The 23,610-nt window shown below is 45.3% G+C and overlaps 1 protein-coding gene across 2 annotated transcripts in view; it reads left to right on the top strand.

Annotated features, from left to right (window-relative positions):
- The window catches only part of LOC137888608 (pro-neuregulin-3, membrane-bound isoform), a 210,368-nt gene that overhangs the window by 171,852 nt on the left and 14,906 nt on the right, over positions 1-23,610 (top strand). For both annotated transcript variants that reach the window (XM_068732023.1, XM_068732024.1), the window contains exons 4-6: positions 6,503-6,526; positions 15,983-16,085; positions 19,538-19,664. In XM_068732023.1, the coding sequence (XP_068588124.1) occupies positions 6,503-6,526; positions 15,983-16,085; positions 19,538-19,664 (254 nt within the window). The remainder of the gene's footprint in view (positions 1-6,502; positions 6,527-15,982; positions 16,086-19,537; positions 19,665-23,610) is intronic.

Consider the following 23,610-nt stretch of genomic DNA (forward strand, 5'->3'; position numbering starts at 1 on the left):
TATTGAATTCCATCAAGGCTGAACGGTGGACAATGCTTCCCCCCCCCTCCGCTCCTTCAGATCCGCCATCTGTCAAAATATAAATTCATTTTCCCGTTCTCCAAAGAGTTTACGGGCACTAATTGGGAAATAGCATGCGGGGGCGTTGGTATATATATTTCCTCTCTGTTCTGGACGCACGGCGAGCGAAGCCAACAGCTCAGTCAGAGATGTTGAACGTGACGCAATCGCTTCCTCGCGCCCGTCTGTGGAATCATTTCTTCTTCATCTGACGGAGGGATGTCACAGAGAAGGAGGCTTGTTGAGTGTTTGCGGGGCCACAAAGGCGCCAACATTACCCGTGCTAGACGAGGCGAACGCAGCAGAAACATCTTATTAATGCAGCACGCAAAGAGCGAGTTGAGATGTAACATAAACACTTAACCATGCAACCTGCGATAATGGCATTTTAGTATTAGTCATTTTATAGTGTTATACAATAGCAGTGGCGGACCGTGCATCTTACACCTGGGCCTTCTGTGCTGTCCTACTAGACTTGAGCCATGTCCTAATAAGCTCACTATGACGCCACAGCTGTGGTTATTTGTTTCTAGAGGTGTAATAATACACATATTCGTATTACACCGTTCGGTACGAGGCTCAAGAGCCCGAACAATACGTTTGAATAATACTAGTGCGTTTGGAAAAATGCAGAAGCTTAAATTGTGGTAAATATAATTGTTTTCGGTGGACTGCGCTCACGTGACAGACAACATGGCGTTGTGACCTCTGAACCCGGAACAATAACAAAAAAACAGCTGAGGCACCGCGCGTGTCTTCAGGGGGGGTTAAGCTAACTAGCTAACATCTTAGAACATTCTACACGCCAATTTCCTAGAAATTCAAGTTCGCAGTGTGCCGCTAAGCTAACTAGCTAACATCTTAGAACACTCTACACGCCAATTTCCTAGAAATTCAAGTTTGCAGTGTGCCGCTAAGCTAACTAGCTAACATCTTAGAACACTCTACACGCCAATTTTCTAGAAATTCAAGTTTGCTGTGTGCCGCTAAGCTAACTAGCTTAGCTTAGCGGCTGGTGTCTCTGGGACGTACCGATACTGCTGCCGATTAATGTCGTGATTAATTAATTCCCCGCTAAGCTAACTAGCTTAGCTGGAAACAACTGTATCTGTGTTATCAACTGTATTTACAGTGTCAAGTTTCAGATGCAATGTTGTCCGTTTGTAGCCCGAGCTGTGTGGACTAATGTCCCAGGGAGTACAGTACAAGTAGACAGTCCATGCGGAGAGCAAAAGAGGCGAAACGCATCGGCCTAAATGCAATCTCTGATGATGACTTAGCTTTTCATTGGTTTGAACTTAGCTTGTAAACTGGCTTTCCTGTGAAACAATCCGGTTGTATGTTGTTTTAATCGAGCAGCACACGGAAACCAAAGACTTGTCCCGGATGTCCGCTGGCTACACCGGAAGCTCCAGAATCAAAGCCTCGATCTTTGTCCCCAGAAGTTTTTTTTTACGATAAATGGAAAAAAGACTAGCAGAATATCCCGAGGCGAGCACTAAGCCTTGCAGCACACCACACGTAATTAATCGTTCCAAAAGAAACACAATCAGCAAATTGAGGCTGACATTTTCCTTCTCGACGGATACGACATTAATCAGCAGCAGTATCGGTGCGTCCCAGAGACACCAGCCTCAATCCGTCAATTAAGAAGACAATCGATCGTGTTGATGACTGCGGTTCAGTCAGACGGCGTCGGCGCTTTCATCGGCGCCTTGCATTCATCAGAAGATGATTAGTGAGTCTGAAAGGGTTCATTTTTGAGTTTTTTTCTCTCTCTATTCACAAGCTGTCATCCTCTTTCTTTTCACTCACTTTCATGTCTCGCTCTGCCGTTCATACAATGAAACGGTCACATTTGAAAATATTATTTTTAACACGGCAGCGAGGCCACGACCACGGCCTCTAACCGGAGGAGAATAGACACCCGGCTGGCTTGTGAGGACCACACACAGTGAAAGACTCTCTGTGCGTAGGTGTAGTTCATGTTGTTACCTCAAGGTTAGAATTAACAGAATGTCAGGATTTTAATACATTAACAAGGGTTTGACACCTGGATAATAAAAGAAAAGAAGCACATTAAGTTATGTGACGCATCATCGGTGCATGTAGTTTCATAATTATATACTCAAGGTGAAATTTAAAAACACACAGTATCGTTCTCAGCCGGTGGAGGTCAGCCGATTCGTCGGCTATTAGACGGAATCAGCTCCGATTCCATCGTCGGCTCGGCGGACTGGGTGGATTCAGAGTTCTGGACCCAGGTAAACTGTGAGGCTCAAGTCAGCAGGGAGAAAACACACACACACACACACACACACACACATACACACACACACACATAGCCAGCCCATCCCCATCACCATGTGAGGGTCACAGGGAGGGGGAAGTATACGGTGACAGGACTCCCTGCCAACCACACCTGCCTCCTCTTCAGGCTGCACACACACACACACACACACACACAGTATGGGGTATCTCTTTTCATGTAAAATGCCACATTGGATTGCTTAGTTCCTCCACCTGAGTTCCTGTGTGGCCCGTCATTCATTTGACAAGAAGATTGCAAATGAGCAGGATGGAGGTTTCAGGGACATTTCAGTGGACTTCACAGTCCTTTAATGTCCACAAACAGCACTGGACTAGAATACGCTGCACACATGATTATACTCTGCAGATTAAGCCATTTTGAAACATAATCTTTATTAGCTATATAAGTATGGCGAAGGCCTTCCTATGATCTGATAGATTATGAGGCATAAATTGAGCTACATTATTTAAAGTAGATCAAATTAGCTCCACCTCCTACAATATTTGAAATTCCTACCTACAAGTAAATGCTTCTGACCACAACAAACATTCATCCAATCTACTTCCCCATGGAAACGTGCTCTGGGGGCTTCGGGGCAGCAGTGGGGGGCGGGGGCTTCAGGGCCGCAGTGGGGGCGGTCGCTCCGAATGGCCACACCCCCACGAACATGCACTGCACACGTCAGTGATGACGTCACAAGACGTTCTGATTCCATCCCGTTTGAAGTCACTCACGTTCTCTGCATGCAGCTTGATTGCAGCTACTTTGTCACGATGTTCACACAAAGTGAAAAATGTCAATGCAAGACTTTTAGACTGCTTTAGTGATTGCACTAATTCATCAAATGGAAGTATTCTCCATTTCTTGTGCATCATTTATACTAATTTCCATAATAATTCAGATGATACATTTAGTATCTTCAGAAACTTAAAGCTCTCCTCTGGCATTTCAGAATAAAGTTCCGTGGGTTGAGGTATTTCAATGCAGGGCTTATTACTGTTATTGTAGTATTTTTATAGTATTCCTACACAGTACTTGTACATGAGTAAATGGTCTCAATGCTTCCTCCACCACCGCCCAGTGGGAACCTCCCTAAATATTGTTTGCATACTCTCAGAACTGAGCGCAGCTTATCAGAGGCAAATGCTAACGCTGATGTCCTTTCACCTCCACGTTATCACTTCATCTCTCATGAGTCATAAACCCAGCTCCCTCATTGTGCGCCTCTCGTCAGTTAAACCCTTTTTCTGTGAGAACGTATCTCCCCGACGTTGGAAAGCTTCCAGCCTGCTTTTGGATTCGGATGTGGGCATCTCCAGCGGTATCTGTCCGGCCAGCTAATGATTCAAAGGCCTTCAGTTTCCACAGAGCATATTAAACATATGACACTTGGTGGGCTCCTTCCATCTAAAGTGGTTTACCGTAGCAGGAGTGCATACATCTTGAGTATGGGGTGGCCCCAATGGGAGCTGAGGCTCATATCCTGACAGTACCCTGTGCTGATATATGTTCTACCCACCAAGCTACACAGAAAATGAAATCCCTAACCTTGGCAGCTTTAGTGCTGGGCTCTACTCATTGAGCTCCATGGGAAATTGAGTTCTAACCCTCGCAGTTATAGCAGCGCTTATAGCTCCACCCAAAGGGCTGCAAAACTGCAGAATTTCACAGGACAGATAACACCGGCGTCTTCCTCTGGCTCCGCCGAGGGCGGCGGGGGTCACCGAGGCGACGCATAAACACGCACTCGTGTCGTTGTTATTATAAACATAACTACACAGCGAATGAAGACAAAGGATGGTACTTTGGAAAGGAAACTCCTAGTTCCTGCAAACAGGCACACGTCTGGACAAATTCAATAACGAAACAAGAGGCAAACTACGTCTAATGTTTTAAAGTGTTGCTTTAGTAATTCAGGTCCGCCTCGTCTTGCCTGTAACACCAGGAAGCAGTGAAGCTGCCCTGAGGTTGTGTCGGTGGCGTTGAAGGTACCGGGTCTGTGTATGACAGCGTGCTTATTGGATTAAATCCAAAGTGGTAGAAAGGAGAAAGTCCTATTTTAATCTTGTCCTCCCAGTGCTGGTGAACTACTTGACTGGAGGGACGAGAGCGAGACTTTCAGTTAGCTTGAATTCAACCAGGGACAAGAGACCGGAGACAGAGTCTCTGTTGCTGCCGTCACACAGGTCACACCGCCGCTGGGGGTTTGCACCGGCTGAATTCGGTTAGCAGCTGGAGCTGGAGCTGCTAACCGAAAAATCGAATAGAGTAGTTCGAGGGGAAAACGACGCAATCTCACTGCCAGCTCGTCAAATACAGATGCTCGGTCAGTGGTCAGTTCTGGTCGTTGTGACACACGTTACATGCATAGTGTCTTTTCAAAATAAACTAGTGTCTCCGCAGGAAGTTACGTTGAGGCAACACAATCACTTAGTTTTAGGTAAACTAACAATCACGTATTAAAGTTAAAGTTTTTGGACTAAAACAAAGCTTTCCTGCTTTATGCTGCACTTTATTCTGCTATTTTATGAACATATCTACGTTGTCTTTACTCAGATTTTTATTATTTTGGTAGTTTTTAGTCTTCCCTGAAATGCTATTCGCTCTTGGTTTCATCGGTTTGCTTTGTGCAATGTTGGATTTATTTAATTTTTTTTAGAAGAACGTTATGATTCAAAAACCAATCCGAGCGGTTTCCTCTGTCAACCGTCAAGCGGTTGACAAATATTTGTAAAAACCTGAATTTAGATTTTTTTTTTGCTTTGACGCGAGAGTCGCGTTAATCTCGCTCATCTGCTCCTGTCCCCACATCACAGGTGTGTTTGAAGGGAGGAATCAAGAAGGCAGTGGAGAGAGAGAGAGACAGAGAGAGAGAGAGAGAGAGAGAGAGAGAGAGAGAGAGAGAGAGAGAGAGAGAGAGAGAGAGAGAGAGGTCTCTGGGTCATTGGAGAAGTGAAAAATGATCCGCTTACATCCAGGCTAACATTGCCAGATAAGATTGGGGGCAGATTGGACGGAGCTTTTCGCATTAGAAAGACCAGCTCACCCACTCTAAGATGTAGGGCAGGGGCCACTCAGGAGATAAAGTCACTGTCAGTGCTGTAAAAGCCAGCGGTGACAACCGCTGACATCAGCACTTCCTCTAGATTATTTTCTTACAGTCAGTGAGAGTTATATTTCTAGTCCTTTGGGTGGGACCAAAGGGGATCCAAGTCCCTACAGCGATGATTATGTTTTAAAACTGCAGCGCTTCAAAGCTGCGTTTAAATGAAATTGTTTCTTTCTTTCTTCCTCCTCTTATTAAAGCCAAACGCAGATTTTTAGTGACGACAAACTTCAGCGCTCAGGCTGTGTGTGTACTCTTATGCTGTACTTCTATCTTTGCGAGGACCACCTTGTGGTTTGAGGCTTCTAGAGTGGACTACTGTAGCGAAACATGAAGCCACGTTGCATTGTGGGTAACGTAGGCCCCGGGTTTTGACATTGAAATAAAAGGATTTTGATACTTCCCCATTCCTCTCGAACATTTAACACTTCACATTTAACACTTTTCGGTTTTATATATTAAGAGGTTATCGCTTCAAATGATCAGCTGCGATTCAACAGGACAGTGTGGGTGTGTTTTTGATCTGACAGCGACCGAGCGACATGAGCAAACACACCCCCAAAATGTCATCAGACTTGATTTGTGCATGACTATTTGAAATCTCTGTTGTGAAACATCTCCTTCATTTCTGAAAGAGAAGTATAGTGTAGGTAGGGAATGCAATATTATTCCTCAGGGTCCTCACAAATACAGTGGATCAAGCGTGTGTCTGTGTCTGTGTGTCTGTGTGTGTGTGTGTGTGTGTGTCTGTGTGTGTGTGTGTGTGTGTGTGTGTGTGTATATGTGTCATTTCTTGTAACATTACCAGCATGTGCCTCCTGACTCCATGCGACAGCGGATAAAATACCGATACAGCAGCTTACATGAAAGAACAACAAGCCAGCGATGATCTGGTTCTCCGCTGTGACACAATGCTAACGCACACTATTCTTAATAATAACTTGATTTTCTCTCTCTCTCTCTCCCTCCCCCCCTCCCTCCCTCTCTCTCTCTCTCCCCTTCCACCTCCCCGTTTGAAACAACAGATCACTTGGGCATCGAGTTTATGGGTAAGGAAGCTTTTCTTGTCTCGCATCTGCATGAGTCACGACTGTAAACATCACAGGGCTTCATATCGGATCAACACTGCGCCGCCTGATTGCTTACATACAGTAACATGCACGACGTGCCTCATCGCGTACGGCATCATTATGTCATCAGACGTGGAAACAAACAGCGTCTGTATGCACATGCACAACCTCATGCTCTGCAGTCGTTTAACTGTTACTTACTGTCTTCATCCCTCTGCATACACATATGTAATTACATATCATTATTGTCTGCACCGTGGCTGTCTTAATGCTTTCTCTTTCTCTCTCTCTCTCTCTCTCTCTCTCTCTCTCTCTCTCTCTCTCTCTCTCTCTCTCTCTCTCTCTCTCTCTATCGCTCTCCTTCACTTTCTTTCCCTCACAATTGCTTGTGAAGTGTCCCTCCAGAATTCCAATGTGCTGCAGTCTCCTTGGAAACAGAGAGAACAGAGAGGCGGGGTGGGGGGGGGGGGGGGGGGGGGGGGGTACAGTGGAGGCAGGTTTTTTTTTTTTATGGTGTTGGCTCTTTTTTGCCGATCGCACACCTCATTAGTGCGCGTGCGTGTGCGTGCGTGCACGTGCGTGGCACGCGTTCAAAAAGTGTGTTTTTTTCTGAAGTTTTTTTGCGAGATTCTTCCAGTGACTGTGCGTTGTGCGCTTCCCGTGCACACGCGCCTGCGAAAGGGAGGGCGCTCCTCGTCGCTGCCAAAGCTCCTTCTCCTGCAGGCTCTCTGTGTGTGTGTGTGTGTGTGTGTGTGTGTGTGTGTGTGTGTGTGTGTGTGTGTGTGTGGGGGGGGGGGGGGGGGGGGGGGGCGTCGCAGCCGAGGAGAGCTGGTTAACGACACGGAAGGCTCGTTGTTAACTAGAGGCCCCCTCGGTAGAATTTGGGCCCCTTTCCACGCGGACGGTTTGGATGATCTGTGGAAACGGACTCCCGCTGGTTTGACGTCACTGCTTCTACATTCTCAAAGTAAAAAAAAACTCACAGGACCAAGCAGTGACGCGCTTCTAAACAAACAATAGGGGCTTCTTTTTTTTTTTTCAGGAAACTTGCTGAGACTATGCAAACTTGGCAGTGACAGATGATCTTTTCCACTAGAGCTATCTCGCAGGGCGGGGGGGGGGGGGGGGGGTTGCCATTTATATGCAGTGAGAGGTTTTATACCTCTGCAACATTGTTCATGCTGCCACATCTTCTTAGCTATCGTCTCCAGTCCAGCCAATGTCTTCCCCGGCATTGTTGTTAAGCATGCGCACAGATATATATATATATATATATATATATAAGCTCCGCCCACACTCGACCCTGGCTCCTCAGCGTCTGTTGTTGCTTGTAAGGCTTACATCGCAATCCACTGAAGCGGTATGTGACACAATTAATGCATTCTGTAGAAAGTGGGTTACTTGGAAAAAAGAGAGAAAGTGAAGGATAAAGACAAACATGCAGGTTTTTTTAAATGTTGGATCATTTCCGTTTGTAGCAACTGATGCCAGTGTCGTTATTTGGGAGGAGGACCCTGGTCTCCCACAGATTTACATTATTTTAGTCAGACGCTAATGTCAAGGATCTGATGGGTTTATAGTAAATGGTTACACAGCTCGGGGAAGATTAAGCTCTGCTTGTGCCCTAAAAAAAAATTTTAAAAATCAAGAGCCGGGAACAAGAAGGACTCTGCCGGGAGAACAAATCCTCCTTTAATAAACACATCAGTAGGCAGAAATAAAGTCCGCCGTAGATTAGTCAGATGGTAGCCAATCAGCTGATAAATCAGCAACTTGTGGTTAATCGCCAATAAAGCTGTTGTTACTGCTAATGCGGCACAACATCAGTGTTCTGCCTAAACCAATGTAGCGCTCCATTTGTTTTGTTAACTGAGCTTTTAAAGGATAATTCCGTACTTGATTCATTTATTTATTTATTTTTTTTATAGTTTTTGGTCATTTTTATCGGTAGAACTAATAACATTAAAGTCAGATGGTGCAGAAACAAACAACAGTGTTCAAGACTTCCCGGTTTAACTTCCATCCATCATACTCTAGTTTTCCTTCACAGTTTACTCCGTACAGCGCTGACAGTATATGCGGACGATGTCCTCTTCTACCTTCAGTTAGTCTGGCTCAGCCTCCGTCTGATCGTCTGACTGCTCCTGTTTCTTACTGTCACACTTCCTTATTGCAGCGTCGCCGTGTTCACAGATGATGAACTGAAGAAACAAGACCCACGTTGTAATGAGGTGGAATTATCCTTTAAAATATAAACTCAAATCAGCTTTATTTAAATCAGACCTCTGGTTGAACTGGTTATGAAAGAAGACCCAGGATTTTGTAGTTTATCGGGTCGGAATGAGGTCGCAGAGGTCGCATGAGGAAACATCGATTTACACTCTCAGCGTCAGAGAAGCGGACTTAATGGCAGAGCAGGTGCGTTGCATTGTAAAAGACTGTACAGCGCAGCTGATACTGAGACGCCGACACATGCTGTATGCGCACAAACTATTTTGATATTGTCTTTTAAACAACATGCTCAGTCTAATCCCACGGGAGTTCTTCTCCACAGACTCCCCGTAGCCCTCTGCATGATTTATAGAGACTCCCACAGAGTCGGTTTGTGAGGCTAAAATTAGAAACGCGTCTGAAGGTTGAGATCCCTCCACCCAGGCCGTCACCCACACACGGCTTAATAAAACACAGCTTCTGTTCGCGAGGTCTTAGATCCCGCCTTCCTCTTCATACATCTTTTATGTAGCTTGGCGTTTTACTGTATCTAGTCAGTCAGTCATGTGGCCATCAATATTTCCTTTCCATCAGAGATCACTGAGCTCTGACTGCCAGATGTTCCACCTGGCTGTAAAATCAATGTTAGAACAAAGTACAGACCGCTTTTCCTTTTCTTTTTTGGGGGAAAGGATTTTAAGTTGTGTTGATTTTCAATTTCTACCCGGAGGGTGGAAGGTGCGTCTCTGGAGGCAGTTTACCAAAACGAGAGCAAAGATGAATGGAGCCACAGTCTGTGGACAACTAAGACACATATATATATATACATAAATATATATATATATATATATATATATATATATATATGTATATATACACTTTGGACAGCAGTGATACGATGCTACGATGTGGCAGATAACCTTCTTGGTTGTTTTGGACAGTTTTCGCTCATTACACGCTTTTCAAAATAAACCTCCGATGTAGGTTTAATTAGTTCTGTAGGTTTACTTGGTTAGCTTCAGGTAAAGGTCATGGGTTCGGGTTAAATTAGGTGTGTTTGTAACGTTGCTTTCGTATGTGGCGTTAAGTTTTGTACGTACGTTTTGTAACAGAGATATGGTACAATAAGCTGAGCGGTGCGTCGGTGTCAGACCAGCATCCGCATCCGACGAGTTGGGAGCGAGAACGACTTTGACAACTTAGCGACTGAAACACATCGTGACTGCAAAACATTCGTTCTGCTCAAAGTCAAAGAAGAGAGAGAGGAGATGAGTAACGGGAAGGGAAGACAGAAATCACTCCGGTGTCTTCAACTTCTTTCTTGTTTCGTTTTTTTTTTTTTTCTGTGAATGAGTTTTGAATTCCTGGAGGTGCAGCTTTGTTCTTCTCCAACTACGGCTGCTGCCAGAAACATAAAATGCAGTCCTTCTGCGCACACGTGTAGAGCAACAGGTGAATGAGGTAGAGTCACGTGTCCGGGTCCAGAGACCTTTTGTGAGGTGGTTTGCACAGTCCAGTGACCTTGACAGATAGCGCTTGTGTTTCAGCCTAAACCACCAAACAGCTCTGGTTCACCTCAGAGGACCAGGAACCCTATAAGGAGGCCAGGCAGCAGCAGCAGTGGACCTGCTACAGGTGGAAGAGAGAGAATACCAAAGAAGAAGATAAATGAAGCATCAAAAACAAAAAGCCCCAGACACTTAGATAGATTCAGCATGGTAATGGGTGAATAAAGGAAAGGACCGTGACCAGACAAGAGAGCATGCTTACTGTAGCACGGCAGATCTGCATAAATACAGGTTTTACCCACCGTCAGCAGTCTGCAGAGTCTGATCGCTGGAGAATCCTCTCCGTCTGCGTCCTCTGATCCCTCCTCTCCTCTCCTTTCTCCTTTCTCCTCTCATGTCATCCTCCTCTTTCATCCATCCCTGTCGATCCCGGCTGCTCTTGGCACCGATATACTATACAGACACCGAGGAATTCTGAATATTGTTCGACAAATAATCCGAAATAAGAAAGCAGTTCTTGCATTATGCGACTGTGAATCATCACGACCGTAAACTCTCTGTGTCCCTGTAGATAAAGGCATGACTGTGACGCTGTGATTTGTAGACATCCCACAAAATCAATCCAGGAATATTGAACTAGGAAGTGTAAAGACCGCAAAAAAAAAAAAAAACAACCTCCGGGGCGAACGGATAGGACAAAACAAAAAACCAATCCTTCACCCAGGAGACCGTTAACTGTGAGAGAAGTCAACATTGATTCGTCACGTAACTTCTTTACTTCAACAACCTGATTCTGTGTAGTTACTTTCACCAAAACACCAAATCTGAACCAGGTAGATTTGTTGCCTAAACCTGTGCAGACAGACATTTATTTTGAAAATACTGTATGTATTTGACACGCGTGGAGGGACTTCCGTAGGAAAACGCATGAAAAGTAAAGAGTTACTTCCTCTAAGAAGTCATGCGTGAACCCAAACCACAGTCAGGGAGGTGTGCAAAGGCTACAGGTTACTAATTTGATCAATTCCACACGTGAGCTTTATTATAGCCATCGTGTTTTTCTGCAGATTTGATGTGCATGCAGCGGTGAGCTTGATGCTATTTGATCCGTCTGGAGGCAGCACATTTTAACAGAACCTGAAACCTCATTGATCTGAGATCACATCGGCGATCACGGCTCTATCCATCAGCAGCGTATATATATGTGTGTGTGTGTGTGTGTGTGTGTGTGTGCGCCTCTGGGATCCAGCATCCAGTCCTCTGCCATCGCTCATCCAACGTCTGCCACCGTGTCAACCTTGAACCGATTCCAACGCGCTGCCACTAAACATTACATTTTACTGCCCTCAAACTAGAGGCCAGAGTTTAATTCATAATTGTACAAATGCAACACAATTTAATAAACCGTAACCTAATATCTGCGACAGACATTTCCGTGTCAGAGCCTGCCAAGCGGTCTGACTCGTCCATATGTCCAAAACATTAGATACAAATCCTGGAATGACTCGCAAACGCGGCGCCGCTAACAACGGGAAAGACGCGGCAGATCCTAATGGCGCTCCGACGGGAGGATCCAAAATCGTTTCTTTTTATTTTGTCGATGCGTGTCGAAGCTTAACGGAACGACGTCAGAGTGGGAGCCTCAATTTTCAGGGTCAAAATCACAAAGTCTAATACAAATGATGGAGAAAGACGGGCTGCAGCGCTGCCAAGTGCATTGTTGGCGTGCTCTGTTTGGGTTGGTGTCATGAAGCCCACCATGCAGACTTAAGCCCTCCCACCAGGGCTCAGAGGCAACATGCCACATCAGCCAGGCGCCAGACTTTAGTCTTCTCTGTGTACATCCATGTGTGTGTGTGTGTGTGTGTGTGTGTGTGTGTGTGTGTGTCTGCGCTGTCAGCATCTATTTATCTGTACAAAAAAACCCCACTAACATGTGGCTTTTGTCTCGAGTGGGAACGCTTTTGATCGGCACTCATTCTCTGATGGAGACGTGACACCCAGGTGGACGCGCTAATTTTTGCCTCTTTTCCCGGTGCGATGGGGACACACAAAGTTCATTTATAGTAAATAAAATAAACTGGGATTTGGACAATTATCATAATTTCGTAACGTACAAAAACACACAGCTGATAGAAAGCCACCAGACTGGAGTCAGACGACAGTAACTTTAACCGTGCAATGCCATGGAATACACACTCCGTTCGTCTTTCTACCGCTCTAACGATCACTGACTCTGCTTTGGAAGAAAATGAAACTAAAATAAATAATTAACTGCTTCAGTGTTTATCCTGCTTCTGGTGCCAGCCGGCGCATCCGCGACGTCAAACGTGACGCACCGGGGAAAAAGGAAACAAACAGACAGAAATCAATTAATCAATTAATTAAATCGCCTATTTTAGCGGGTTTTCCTGTGGTTTAAAAAAAACAAAAAACCCTGCATACAGGTGATGATTCATGTATCTATAGTGATTACAACGTAACTATTTTAATGGTATCCAGACATGCAGAAAGTTTGACAGGAGTTCCTAAGAATTACGAAACCAGAGTGGTCCGTAGTTGTTAAGCTGTGGCGGCAGAAATCCAGCAGACACAGATGTTTGAAAAGCCGAGCAAATAAAACCCAGAAATGTCTGCAAGATGATTTTTTTCTTCTTCTTGAGACTTGGTTGAACCGACCCTTTAACGCAGTGTGACAGACGGACGACTGGAGCCTTTATTTTGCTTGTCAGCGATACACGGATTAGACATATTGTGTCGCATCAGAACTATTTCCATGTCTGGGTATTCTATAGTCATTAATATCAATAAACGCTTCGATCTTTATTAGCGAGGCTCGTCTGCTTCCCCACCTGCTCCATCACTCAGCTCACCTGTGTGGAAACATGGCAGCTGGAGACACATTGTGAATGTATAGGATCACAAATATGTACAAAAAGGTCACAGCAACACTTCCAGAACGCTGCTGCTGCTGCTGCCGCTGCTGCTGCTGCTGCTGCCACCTTTAGTGTAAAATATTAATCTCATTGCTCGGTCACGTCGCTGTAAATAAGCGACCCGCGGGGCCAGAACCGGGAGGTTTGAAGTGGAGATAGAGAGGAGACGTGACCTCACGTCTCCACAGATGGAACGCGAACATGCTTCCGCCTCTCTCCGGCCGTATGATTTATTCACGTCTGCAGAGTGTGTTTGTGCATACGGCGGGGGAGGGAGGCTGAAGCGCTGCTTGACCTCGGCGAACATGTTTATGATTGCCTGCATGCATACAACATGAAAGGCTGACCCCATAGGTGACAAACTCAACTTTTCAACTCTAGACTTATTTTCCTGTTGTGTGCATGCGAGCTCACGTGTGTGTGTGTGTGTGTGTGTGTGTGTGTGTGTGTGTGTGTGTGTGTGTCTGCACATTCAAGATCAGCTTTGCAGACGGTACCAAGATGAAGTCATCCCAAATTATAATGCATCATAAACGTACTTCTAATGCATTATAATGCAGCTTGAAGCACCGTGTAATTATAAGCACTCATAAATATCCCTTTATAATTTATGGGATCATTATGCTTCATAATTGCTGGTCACTCACTGACGCTGTATGTGTGCTTGTTCTTGCATTGATTTGACTTTACCTTAGGAATAAGAAAACATACATTGTTGTCCTTTCAAAATAAAGGTTGCCGTCAACCTATGGCCTTCCCATGACCGCGCTTCCTGTGATTTGTGATGATTGCAGATAGTTTCCTGTAAGAAACTGTTGAAACAATCTTAACTCAAATAGAATCTAATCTCTGGTCTGCTGATGAACACTGAGAGATGCTGATGAAAGTGAAGATCGCTCTATAAGCTCAGAAAAGAACTCATATTTTGGGGTTGGTGCCGCTCTGGAGGGAGCTCTCTAAGTCTGAGGAATTAACCCCGGTGGGTTATACGACACAGGAATTCATCAGGCGTGGAGCGCTCTAATGACATGATTTTTTAAAAGAAAGTTACGACGTCTCTGTATCTTCTGCTGCCATGTTTTTTACCTTTCTTTTTTTTATCAGAGTACAATATTAAAATCGCTGGCCGTACTCTTTAAAAGGCTCAGTGAAAAAGAATTTGAATTCATACAAAAAAAATCTGCATCAGGAGGGAAAACATCCACATCTCCTCCCTCCTCACTTCTCTTGTGTGTGTTTCCTCGTCCGTCCGTCTCTCTGCCTTCCCTGCTACCGACGTCACCGTGCCCCCACAGGACGGCCCCCGGCTCCCTCTAATGATATAATTATAGCCAATAAGCCAAAGCGATGACTCAGGCTGATTAGCGGCATCAAAACAACGCCGGGCCCCCCCGAACATAACTTATACATGGATGGAGGGAGAGAGAAAATAGGGCCACGGAGGAGAGGAAGAAAGATGCACTGACAACACACTAAAAGACTCTGTGACACCGGTTATTTCGGCGGGGGATTATGAATGACATCCCGCATGTATGATTGGTTATATGCAATATCTGTGTGGGCATCAGTAGCTCACAGGAATGCGGCGGTGAGCTGGTGCCGAGGGATTCCCCCGGTTCGAATTCTACCAGCCGGACTTGAAACAAATCTTGGACGCGCTCGTGAATTAGTGGCGCTCTGCCTCGCCTTGCTGCTGTCAGGCAGGATGCCCTTGAGCAAGACGCAGCGGCTGCAGCCGTGTAGCCCCGCCCCCCCGTAGCTCAGACGGTTGCGTTTCTCCCGGCGGTGATTTCCTGAGCTTACGCAGCGAGGAGGCGGCTGTAAAGAACTTTTTTTTCCTTCTGAAGTGGCCATTCAAACCCATCCGCAGTAAATATTTGTCTCAATCACCTCAATGTAAAAAAAAAGAAAGAACCCCCCAACACCTTATGTCATCCTCGCGCTCCTCCAAGGTCTGAGCCTCGCTGAATAAAACTTGATTGATCGCCTATTAATGCATCCGAAGGCGACTATGATTTACTTGTTCGTAGCAAACAAGACAGCTTTCATTTTTCTGCGCTAATGGCGTCCGTCCGCGCCATAACTCTCCTTGTCTCCATGTATTCAAGCTCCATTACACGTGGCGTCCATTTTAAAAAAAAAAAAAAAAGCCGACCGGCGTCTATTGGACTATTACTCGATGTTGTGAAGCTGATACAAAAAAAAACAAAAAACATGAGGCCGGGAGGATGTGCGGTAACTAAGAATCGCAGGTGTTTACTGGAGAATTGGAAATAGGTGTTTGTGTGTCGTAAAAAATGGGTTCTGAGTTGTTATTTTATTTCAATTTGGTTTATTTATCACAAAGGTAATTACGCCGATACAGAACACAATCTGGAGGCAGATACAGGGGAAGAAGAAGCCCCGGAGAGTTGTTGCCCCGCAACTGACTGACTGTTTGATGATGTGAAATGGCTGTTTGGGTGCCGTAAACAACGATGTTAGGAATTAAAAGTGGGCAAGTACAAGTCTCAAAACACGTGTTTAGCGCTGTGTTACGCTGAAATTTCTGCATTAAATTAATTTAGTATTAAACTGTCGACTGCGGTCTCTCGACAGATATGATGCGCGCGCACTTATGCACGCTCACGCAGATGTTTCTTCCTTCCTGTCATCCTCTTCCTCTTCGTCTCTCTCACACGCTAATGCGGATGCTGACAGATATGAACGTGATCTATGACTTTATCGTGTTGTTTCAAACATTGATGCGATGCCTTCCTCTGTCTTTTGTGTCCCCGCAGAGAGCAAAGAGGTGTACAAGAGACAGGTGCTGTCAATCACATCCATCGCTATGGCAATCAGCCTCCTGGGAACCCTGTGCATGGCCCTCTACTGCCGCAACAAGTGAGAGGATGAGCACACGGCAACACACGCACACACACACACACACACACACACACACACACAGATACACTGTCTTTACCTGCTCATGTGTGGATATGTTGTCACTATTCTTCAAGACCTAGTTCCAGATTCATGCAGTCTAAGTGCAGAGGAGGATGTGGTGAAATTGCAAAAAAGAGTAATCAGACAATCACATCGGTTTTAAACATATATTCAGTTGTTTTACCCTACTGGGAAACACGAGTTGATATGAACTTTGACACATCAGGTTCACTCACTGTCACTCGTACGTTCTCACCCAACTCTTAGATGTAATCACGCACAAACCTCAAACCAGATGGGATTTTGTCACGAAGACGTTGGCAGGCGCATTAGTCGCAGCGACTTCTCATTTCATGCGAAACCGCCAGTTTTTCCTTTCATTTCACCGTAAACTGAAAGTTGCTCCGACGATTTTCAAACTTTTAAAACTCGCTTAGACGACAACATTTGTGGTCGAAATCTGCCATAAAGTCCTAAAGTAAGCGTTAAACGTTAACGTGTTTGGTAATAAGCCCGGTTGGGTGTGGGCAGACGGAAAATGCCCAAGGAGACATTTTTGTTAATTTAGTGAAGGACGATGGAACATGTTGAGGCATCAAACAATCTCGAGCGAAGTCCCAGACCGGGTATTTGCAACAATTTGTAAATCTCATTATGCGCACACACATATTCATAGCCTATTATAACCCAAAGGTCATCTCATGTGGCTCTCCTGCTCTCCTTCTCTCTCCTGTCTGTCCTTCCCTCTCTCTCTCTCTCTCTATTAGCATATTTTTTGCAGTGCATGCCCTGTGTGCGCACATTAATTGGCATATGAATGGCTGCAGGAACTTTGCATAGCTATTTTCTCACCAGGACGGGTCAAACATCCGGTGCGTAGCTGGTCCGTCATTCAGGTTGTGCGGACCGGGTGCCGTGATAGACGGCGCTGTAATTCCATAGGCTTCCCTCTGTAATGTGATGATGTGAGTGAGTGAGCAGCCCGACAACAAGATAATCGGATAAAAGGCGTGATGGACAGGCACCGACAGCGAATCCGTAATTGAGTCAGGAATGGGTTTCGATGGAGAAGGTGCGTACGGATCGGGAGGAAAGTGTTGATGCAAATCTGAGTGACCTGAATCGAGGTAAAGCCAGGAGGTCCTCTCACACGGAGGCAGACCATGCTGTAGCAGTTGATCTGTAATGTGTAATGCCTGGCCACATTCCAAATAACTGGGGGTCAATAGTTCACCTCCAACCAATCTGAATTTAAAGTTATATTGAAAAAAAAAAAAGAAGGTCAAAATACAGAAAATTGGACCAAACTGCTGAAACTCAAAGGTCAAAGCGCCTCTGCCATCTTGTACTCTTCAAGTGTGGAGCGGGCTGATAGTTTATGTGAGCCTGTGCCACTGACTGGGGTTCTGAACAGTACGTTCTTAAAGTCTGATTATTGACTCCAGGCTGGCGGAGAGACGAGGGAACGTTTTCGTACCTTCAGGCTGTGATGAGCCTCCAGTTAACGCCGTGACGTGATCGCGACTTCGGCCGTGTAAAGCGTCTGCTGGCCTACGGTGGGCGGGACAAGACCGGGAAGAGAAGGCGGCAAAGCTCCCTGAATTAGATTCCTCGGGTGTCCCGGGTGGCGCTTCCTAGTGAGCGGCGTGCACCGGGGCCTACGCCACCAGACTTGAACCGTGTTAACACCGTTTCTGTGTGTTTTCTGACAAGAACCTCAAGGATTTAAGGATTCAGCAAAATCCAAATTTACAAATAACTCGTCCATCACATGCAGTGTGGCGAAGGGAATGCCGTGATTATGGCAAAATCAATTACGGGAAAGGAATAGTTAGAGGTAAGCAACAGCTCAGCACAACTCATAAGAGCGTGAGCTGGTGAGAGCTACAGTCTCCTTCGTAGAAAGTTGAGCTCACTGCACGGAACGTCCGCTGATCACAGTTTCTTCAAGATGACCGGGAGGAGTCGGGACTCATGAGTGAGGTCTGCCTCCATGCACCACCGGGGTCAAACTAATCACCCGTCCAGTCAGGGACTTCAAGTCCGTCGGCGTCTTCGCAAGCGCTACGAAGCATCCTCCACCAGATTCACGACACATTTGAGGAATGAAGAGACTTCAAAACATCTTCACAGAATTCATAAAATGGAGTCAATATATGCTGGGATTTTTTTTTTTTGTATCACTGCTTTGGGAGGAAAAGAAGGAGCGCTAGAGAGAGAGAGAGAGAGAGAGAGAGAGAGAGAGAGAAAGCTGCTTTGTTTGGTCAATAGCTCACTTTCTTCTTCTCCTCCAGTCCCCAAGGGCGTGAGACTGGAGGAATGCAATTCTCCTTGGCCTCTGACTCATTTTTAAAAAGTGTGTCGGTGGATGAGTCTGAAAGATTCTGCAGAGTTTCTGCCGTGTACTTCATCAGAATGACACAGGATACTTTGGACATTTAGAGAGCAAAGTAGGGATAATGGCCCATGCATGTAATGGAGTAGACGATTAAAAACAAAAGTAAAATGCTTTATTCTGTACTTTAACCTTTTATGCTTGCTATTTATTTTTTCACTGCTGTTGTGTTTGAGGTTTCTGGAAAACCCTCAGAGCCCCGATTGGAGCCAGCTGACTCTGGGAAAAGAGGACTTTAAAATGATCAATTAAGAGAGGAGACCGCAGCTGATGAGTTATGGAGACGATAGACAGCCTGACATGTTCACTGTTCCTCGAGGTGAGATCAAACTGATGTTCGGGGTTCCGTTCCAATCTATCGCTCTGACGACAGATCTTGGGGCCAAGGCTTTCCTTTTTTACCGTAGCGGGACTGTAAACAATGAGCAGCTCCAACGTTTACGGTCCGATTAGCAGCTTGAGATGCGAGACAGGAGTTGGAGTTGAGTAGCCAGCTTCCAGCGAAAACCCATCTTCAGCCGGTCACTGGCAGAGGTGCTTGAAGCGGCAACTCCATCCGTGGAGATAAATCGCCGTTTGCTGAATAGAAAAAAGGATAAAGGCTCTGGTGTTTGTTGCCTTATATACAGTGAGGTAAGTTCGGTTTGCCGCGTCCTGATTGGCCAGCTGTGGACGAATGATTGGAGGAGAGTACATTAAAGTTGTAAGTTAGAACTGGTGGGTGGGATTTGGTGGGAACGATGAGTCCAGAACATAACGATGACACTCGTGACGGACTCTAAACTGAATGCAACTGATGCAGGTACTTTGTCCCGGTGTGATTGCACCAGTAGGTGTTTCATCCTTATACTTAAAGCCACAATCACCACTTAATGATTCAATAATCAGCGACATCATACACTGACTGGTTGGGGATAGAAACCAGCAGATGATGCGCAGTACTTGGGCTGACAATGGTCAAAGGTCAAAATTCCACCTCCGGCATCATCCTTTTTCTGTTGTTCTTTCTCTTCAGGAGGCGCAGAGAGAAGCTCCAGGCCCACCTGAAGGAGAGTCGCAGTTTGAAAAACTACACCGCTAACTCCCATAATGCCCTGGACGCCAAGACGAGGGTCCCCAACAACAACCTGCAAATGCACGAGGTGACCGCCGCTGCTGTGTGTTTGCTTCTTTTAAATTGTTGACGTCCCACAGTGAAGGACTGCACATCCATGTAAATACGCTTGGAGAATGTATTACTGTGTGTAAGTCAGGGCGTTCCCATTTGGAGGACAGCATAAGAGCTGGACTTGGGCCCCTGAAGTAATCTTCTTAGACATCTAATACCACGAGATGCCGCACATTTAGAAGGCTTTGTTGCTTGAAAATTCAAAATGAACCCAAATCCAAGACCTATACAGCACAGGTTCCACCTCACAGCACCAGGATCTGCCGTTGAGTTTATCACCACCCCCCCCAGTACGTTTTTAGCTGCTTCATGAAATAGGTGGTGTTCCCGTCTCCACCTGGCCACTTGCATCAGGCTCACAGGTCTTTGAGTGAGCGATCGCTCAGCGGTTTGGGAGCTCGGTGCCGGGCCGGCGATGTCATTCATCATCTTCCCCGGCGCTCTTTGTCATCGCATCTCTCCCAGATGTGCGTTTTCTTTCGGGAGTAGCGGCATGGAAAACATCACATTAATTTGAGTGCCAGTCAAATCCACGTCTTCCATTACCTTGGAGGGGGAGTGTTTGTGTGCATTTGTGCGCCACTGTGTGCATGAATTAGCTGTAACCGTTTTGTTTTTTTTAACATCTCTATCATATGCAGATAGTTACTTATGCAATTTACACAGGTTCAAAGCCTCACGTCAGGCTTTGTTGGATGAATAGTATGTTTCCTCCAAGGGCACGATTTAAATGTACAATGAAGCAAAGCCCGAGTACTGTACACACTCTCAATCCATCATACGCACATTAACATGCACAAGGTGGATGAATCACTGCGTGGGAGAAGCACATGTTTATCCTGTATGCGAGACTCGGCTTGCATGAAGTCGAGATAATTACGATTCACGCTGGCGGTTCACGACACAGTTGACTAAGTCAGTCCTTGGCCTCGTTTTGTCCCGTCAGCATGAAAGAAAAACACTACGCTCGGTCTGCATTTCAGACATCGGTTATTTGACGAAACATCTTAAAGCGATACATCGGACTTTATTATCGTGTGGCGGAAAGTCAGAGGGAAGAAGTGAAGGTGACACCGAAAAAAACCACGGTTCCCTTCCTATCTCCTAGCAGCCAACACTAGTTCCCTTAAAACCACGAAGGATATCTCTGATCTTAACATAGTGGTTCACCAGTACTTGAAGCAATAGTTCACTATTTTGGGAAACGATATGCTATGCTAAGCTAACTGGCGATAGCCTCGTATTTACCGTTCCCCGTACAACAAAGCTGCTGTCGGTTACATTTTGAGGGAACAGATTTCTCACAGGTTTCGCATTTGACATCAAAGTTTAATCAAAGTCTGCATAAATCTGCGGTTTTCGGTGCACGGATGGGTCAAACACAGGACCTTCACCCAGTAGACTAGTGGTTCGGGTCTAAAGAAGTTATTTTAACCCAAAACATGATCTTTTACTAAACCTAGTTTTGTCGCCTAAATGTGAAAGTTATTCAGAATGCAGTTTCGCAAAAAGTTAATATGTGTGGTTTCTAAAATGTCGAGATTTAACGTATCCATGATTGGCAAAAACTAACATTCGATCCTGGCCACTGGGTTGACGGTTTTCCTATCTTACAGTGAGCCTAGTTCCCAAAATGTCAAACTTAAAAATAGAGGGATCAGACAAATTTTGAGTCATAGTTGGTGTAATCCCATCGCAAGATGGTCTCTAGTTGTGAGTCTTTTATTGTAATGATAATCATCATATATCTTCCCATATAGACTAATGCCTCAGGTGTATCACCGGTGCAACAAGGTGACAACTTACTGCATGAAGTGTTTCAACGCCTAACTTGAACCAACAGGTCAAGGAAGTTAAATTGTGGAAAGGAGCAGGGCTGCACAGGCCCTGTCCACTTCCATCTACAACCCAGAGACTTTAAAAACACAAGGGGCGTTCTCGCCTGGGGGATCTAGAGTTTCAGTCCACAAAAAGGGTTGAGATAAGAAGCAGCTTGGAGACAGAGCTAAACCCGAAGCTGGAAAGTAATCTGTAAAATTTGTGACGACGGTGTGTCAGGTGTGCCACCTCCTGTTAGCCTCAAAGGCTCAGCCGCCCCCGCCGAGGACGAAGAAAACCGGCTTCAAGGGAACGCCGGCGATCCGACCTTCCGCACGGATCCAGATCTTATTAGAAGTTAATCATATTACGTTGCAGTTTCAACCTAAATGTCCCAGTAATTGAGAATAAATAAGAGCTCTTCAAGTGCATGCAAATGGCTTCATGTATATTTATCAAATGGACACATATGAAACCGGATCAGTTATTGATAAGAAGGACGTCTGTTTAATGTGCAGCCAATTACACCAACGCTCTTCTTGCTCATTATTATTCGACCTTAATTGACTAAATGTCAATTAGATATTTTTTTTAGTAATACATGTTTCTACGTGTCTCATTAGAATGATCAAACCCGCTGCTCTTCTTTCAGCTCGGAGCTCCGGCACAACTTGAAAAATGGGTTCGCTGCACTTCATCACTTTACTTCAGCTTTGCAATATCTATTTCACACTTCCTGAAGAAATCACGGTTTAGGTTTTGTGCTTCTTTTGGAGATTCAGAGACTTTATAATGGGTGTCAATGTGTCCAGCTAGAGTCTGCCTCCTTTCAAGCCTCCTTTACCCTTAATAGATTAATGTCCATGTAACTGAGATCACTATTTACATATTTGTTCTGGCTTCAGCTCCCTCTTTTTTTAAAGATTATTTACACACGTTAATTAATAAATATTCAGCTACAGTTGATTCAAAAGTGTCCCTGTTGATTCTTCTGATTGCACAAGTGTTCCCAGCCGGTGTAGACCTGCACAGGTGTCAACAGTTTGGCCGATCGCACCGTGTGAGTCTGAAATATCTGCATTCATTCACAGCGGCTCTGCGGCAGCACTGCTGCGTCCCGGAGAGGAGACGCCGCAGGCTGACCAACGTCTGACACATCAGCTTTCACCAAAAACACTCTTTCCTGATTTGCGTAAAGTCATTCTTGTCCAAATTCCCAGATTGGAAAAAAAAAAAAAAGCAGCAGACCATTCTTTGTCACCTGTTTTCTAAGCCAGCAGTTATTTCCGTGTGTGTTTGCATTGCAGTAAATAGAGATCTGCATCAAATCGCATGCAAAAAAGCATGAAAGGCATCTTTATTGCACGTGAAAGGACATACATGGGATACAGGGTGATGCAGCCACATCTGCACAGCAGTGCCTAGGGTTAAATACAAGTGGAAGGAGCAACATAGCTGATGCTAAAAGTAGTCCTTTGGCTCTTATTTTGCTAATTGCTCTATTAGCACTGACTGAATGAATTACTGGTTATTGTTAACCGACGACAGAATGTACAGCTGCTGATATTTAACGTTTAAATGTTGCTTTTTTTTTTTTTTTTATTAAGCCTTTGGGGAACTTGCATGCAAATTAGTTGTTTTTTTGTATTTTGTCATTTTTCTTTTGTGCCGACGTGCCCCAAAAAAAAGTCACATTGATTTCTGTCTGCAGGCAATCAATTACCCGAATGTCTGAACGCAGAGCAACGAGCACAGGGTTAAGTTCAGTGTGTCACACGCAGCAACACGTTAGGGATTTGATACCTTCATTTATATTTATATAGTTCTGTTGCACCTGAGCGCATCCACATGTAGATAAACATCGCACATAACCGGGCAGCTCACGACTAGGACTGCAGAACTACCCTGTTAGTGGCCTGTTGTACAGAATGAGCTCCTCTTGATTAGCGCCGCAGGGCCCTTTTTGTCGGAGGTATTTGATTAAGCGGGGAACTGAGGAGCAGCAATCAGGTTTTACCACCTTATCGTGTATTCCACAGGTACCCCACTGAGTTTGACTGTCGTCGCCGCATAATTGAAACGGCTCCGTCTCTATCGTGAAC

The sequence above is a fragment of the Cebidichthys violaceus genome, unplaced genomic scaffold (assembly GCF_023349555.1).
Source record: "Cebidichthys violaceus isolate CVI_PGR_0920_01 unplaced genomic scaffold, fCebVio1.0.p SCAF_56, whole genome shotgun sequence".
In the NCBI taxonomy this organism is placed as follows: Eukaryota; Metazoa; Chordata; class Actinopteri; order Perciformes; family Stichaeidae; genus Cebidichthys; species Cebidichthys violaceus.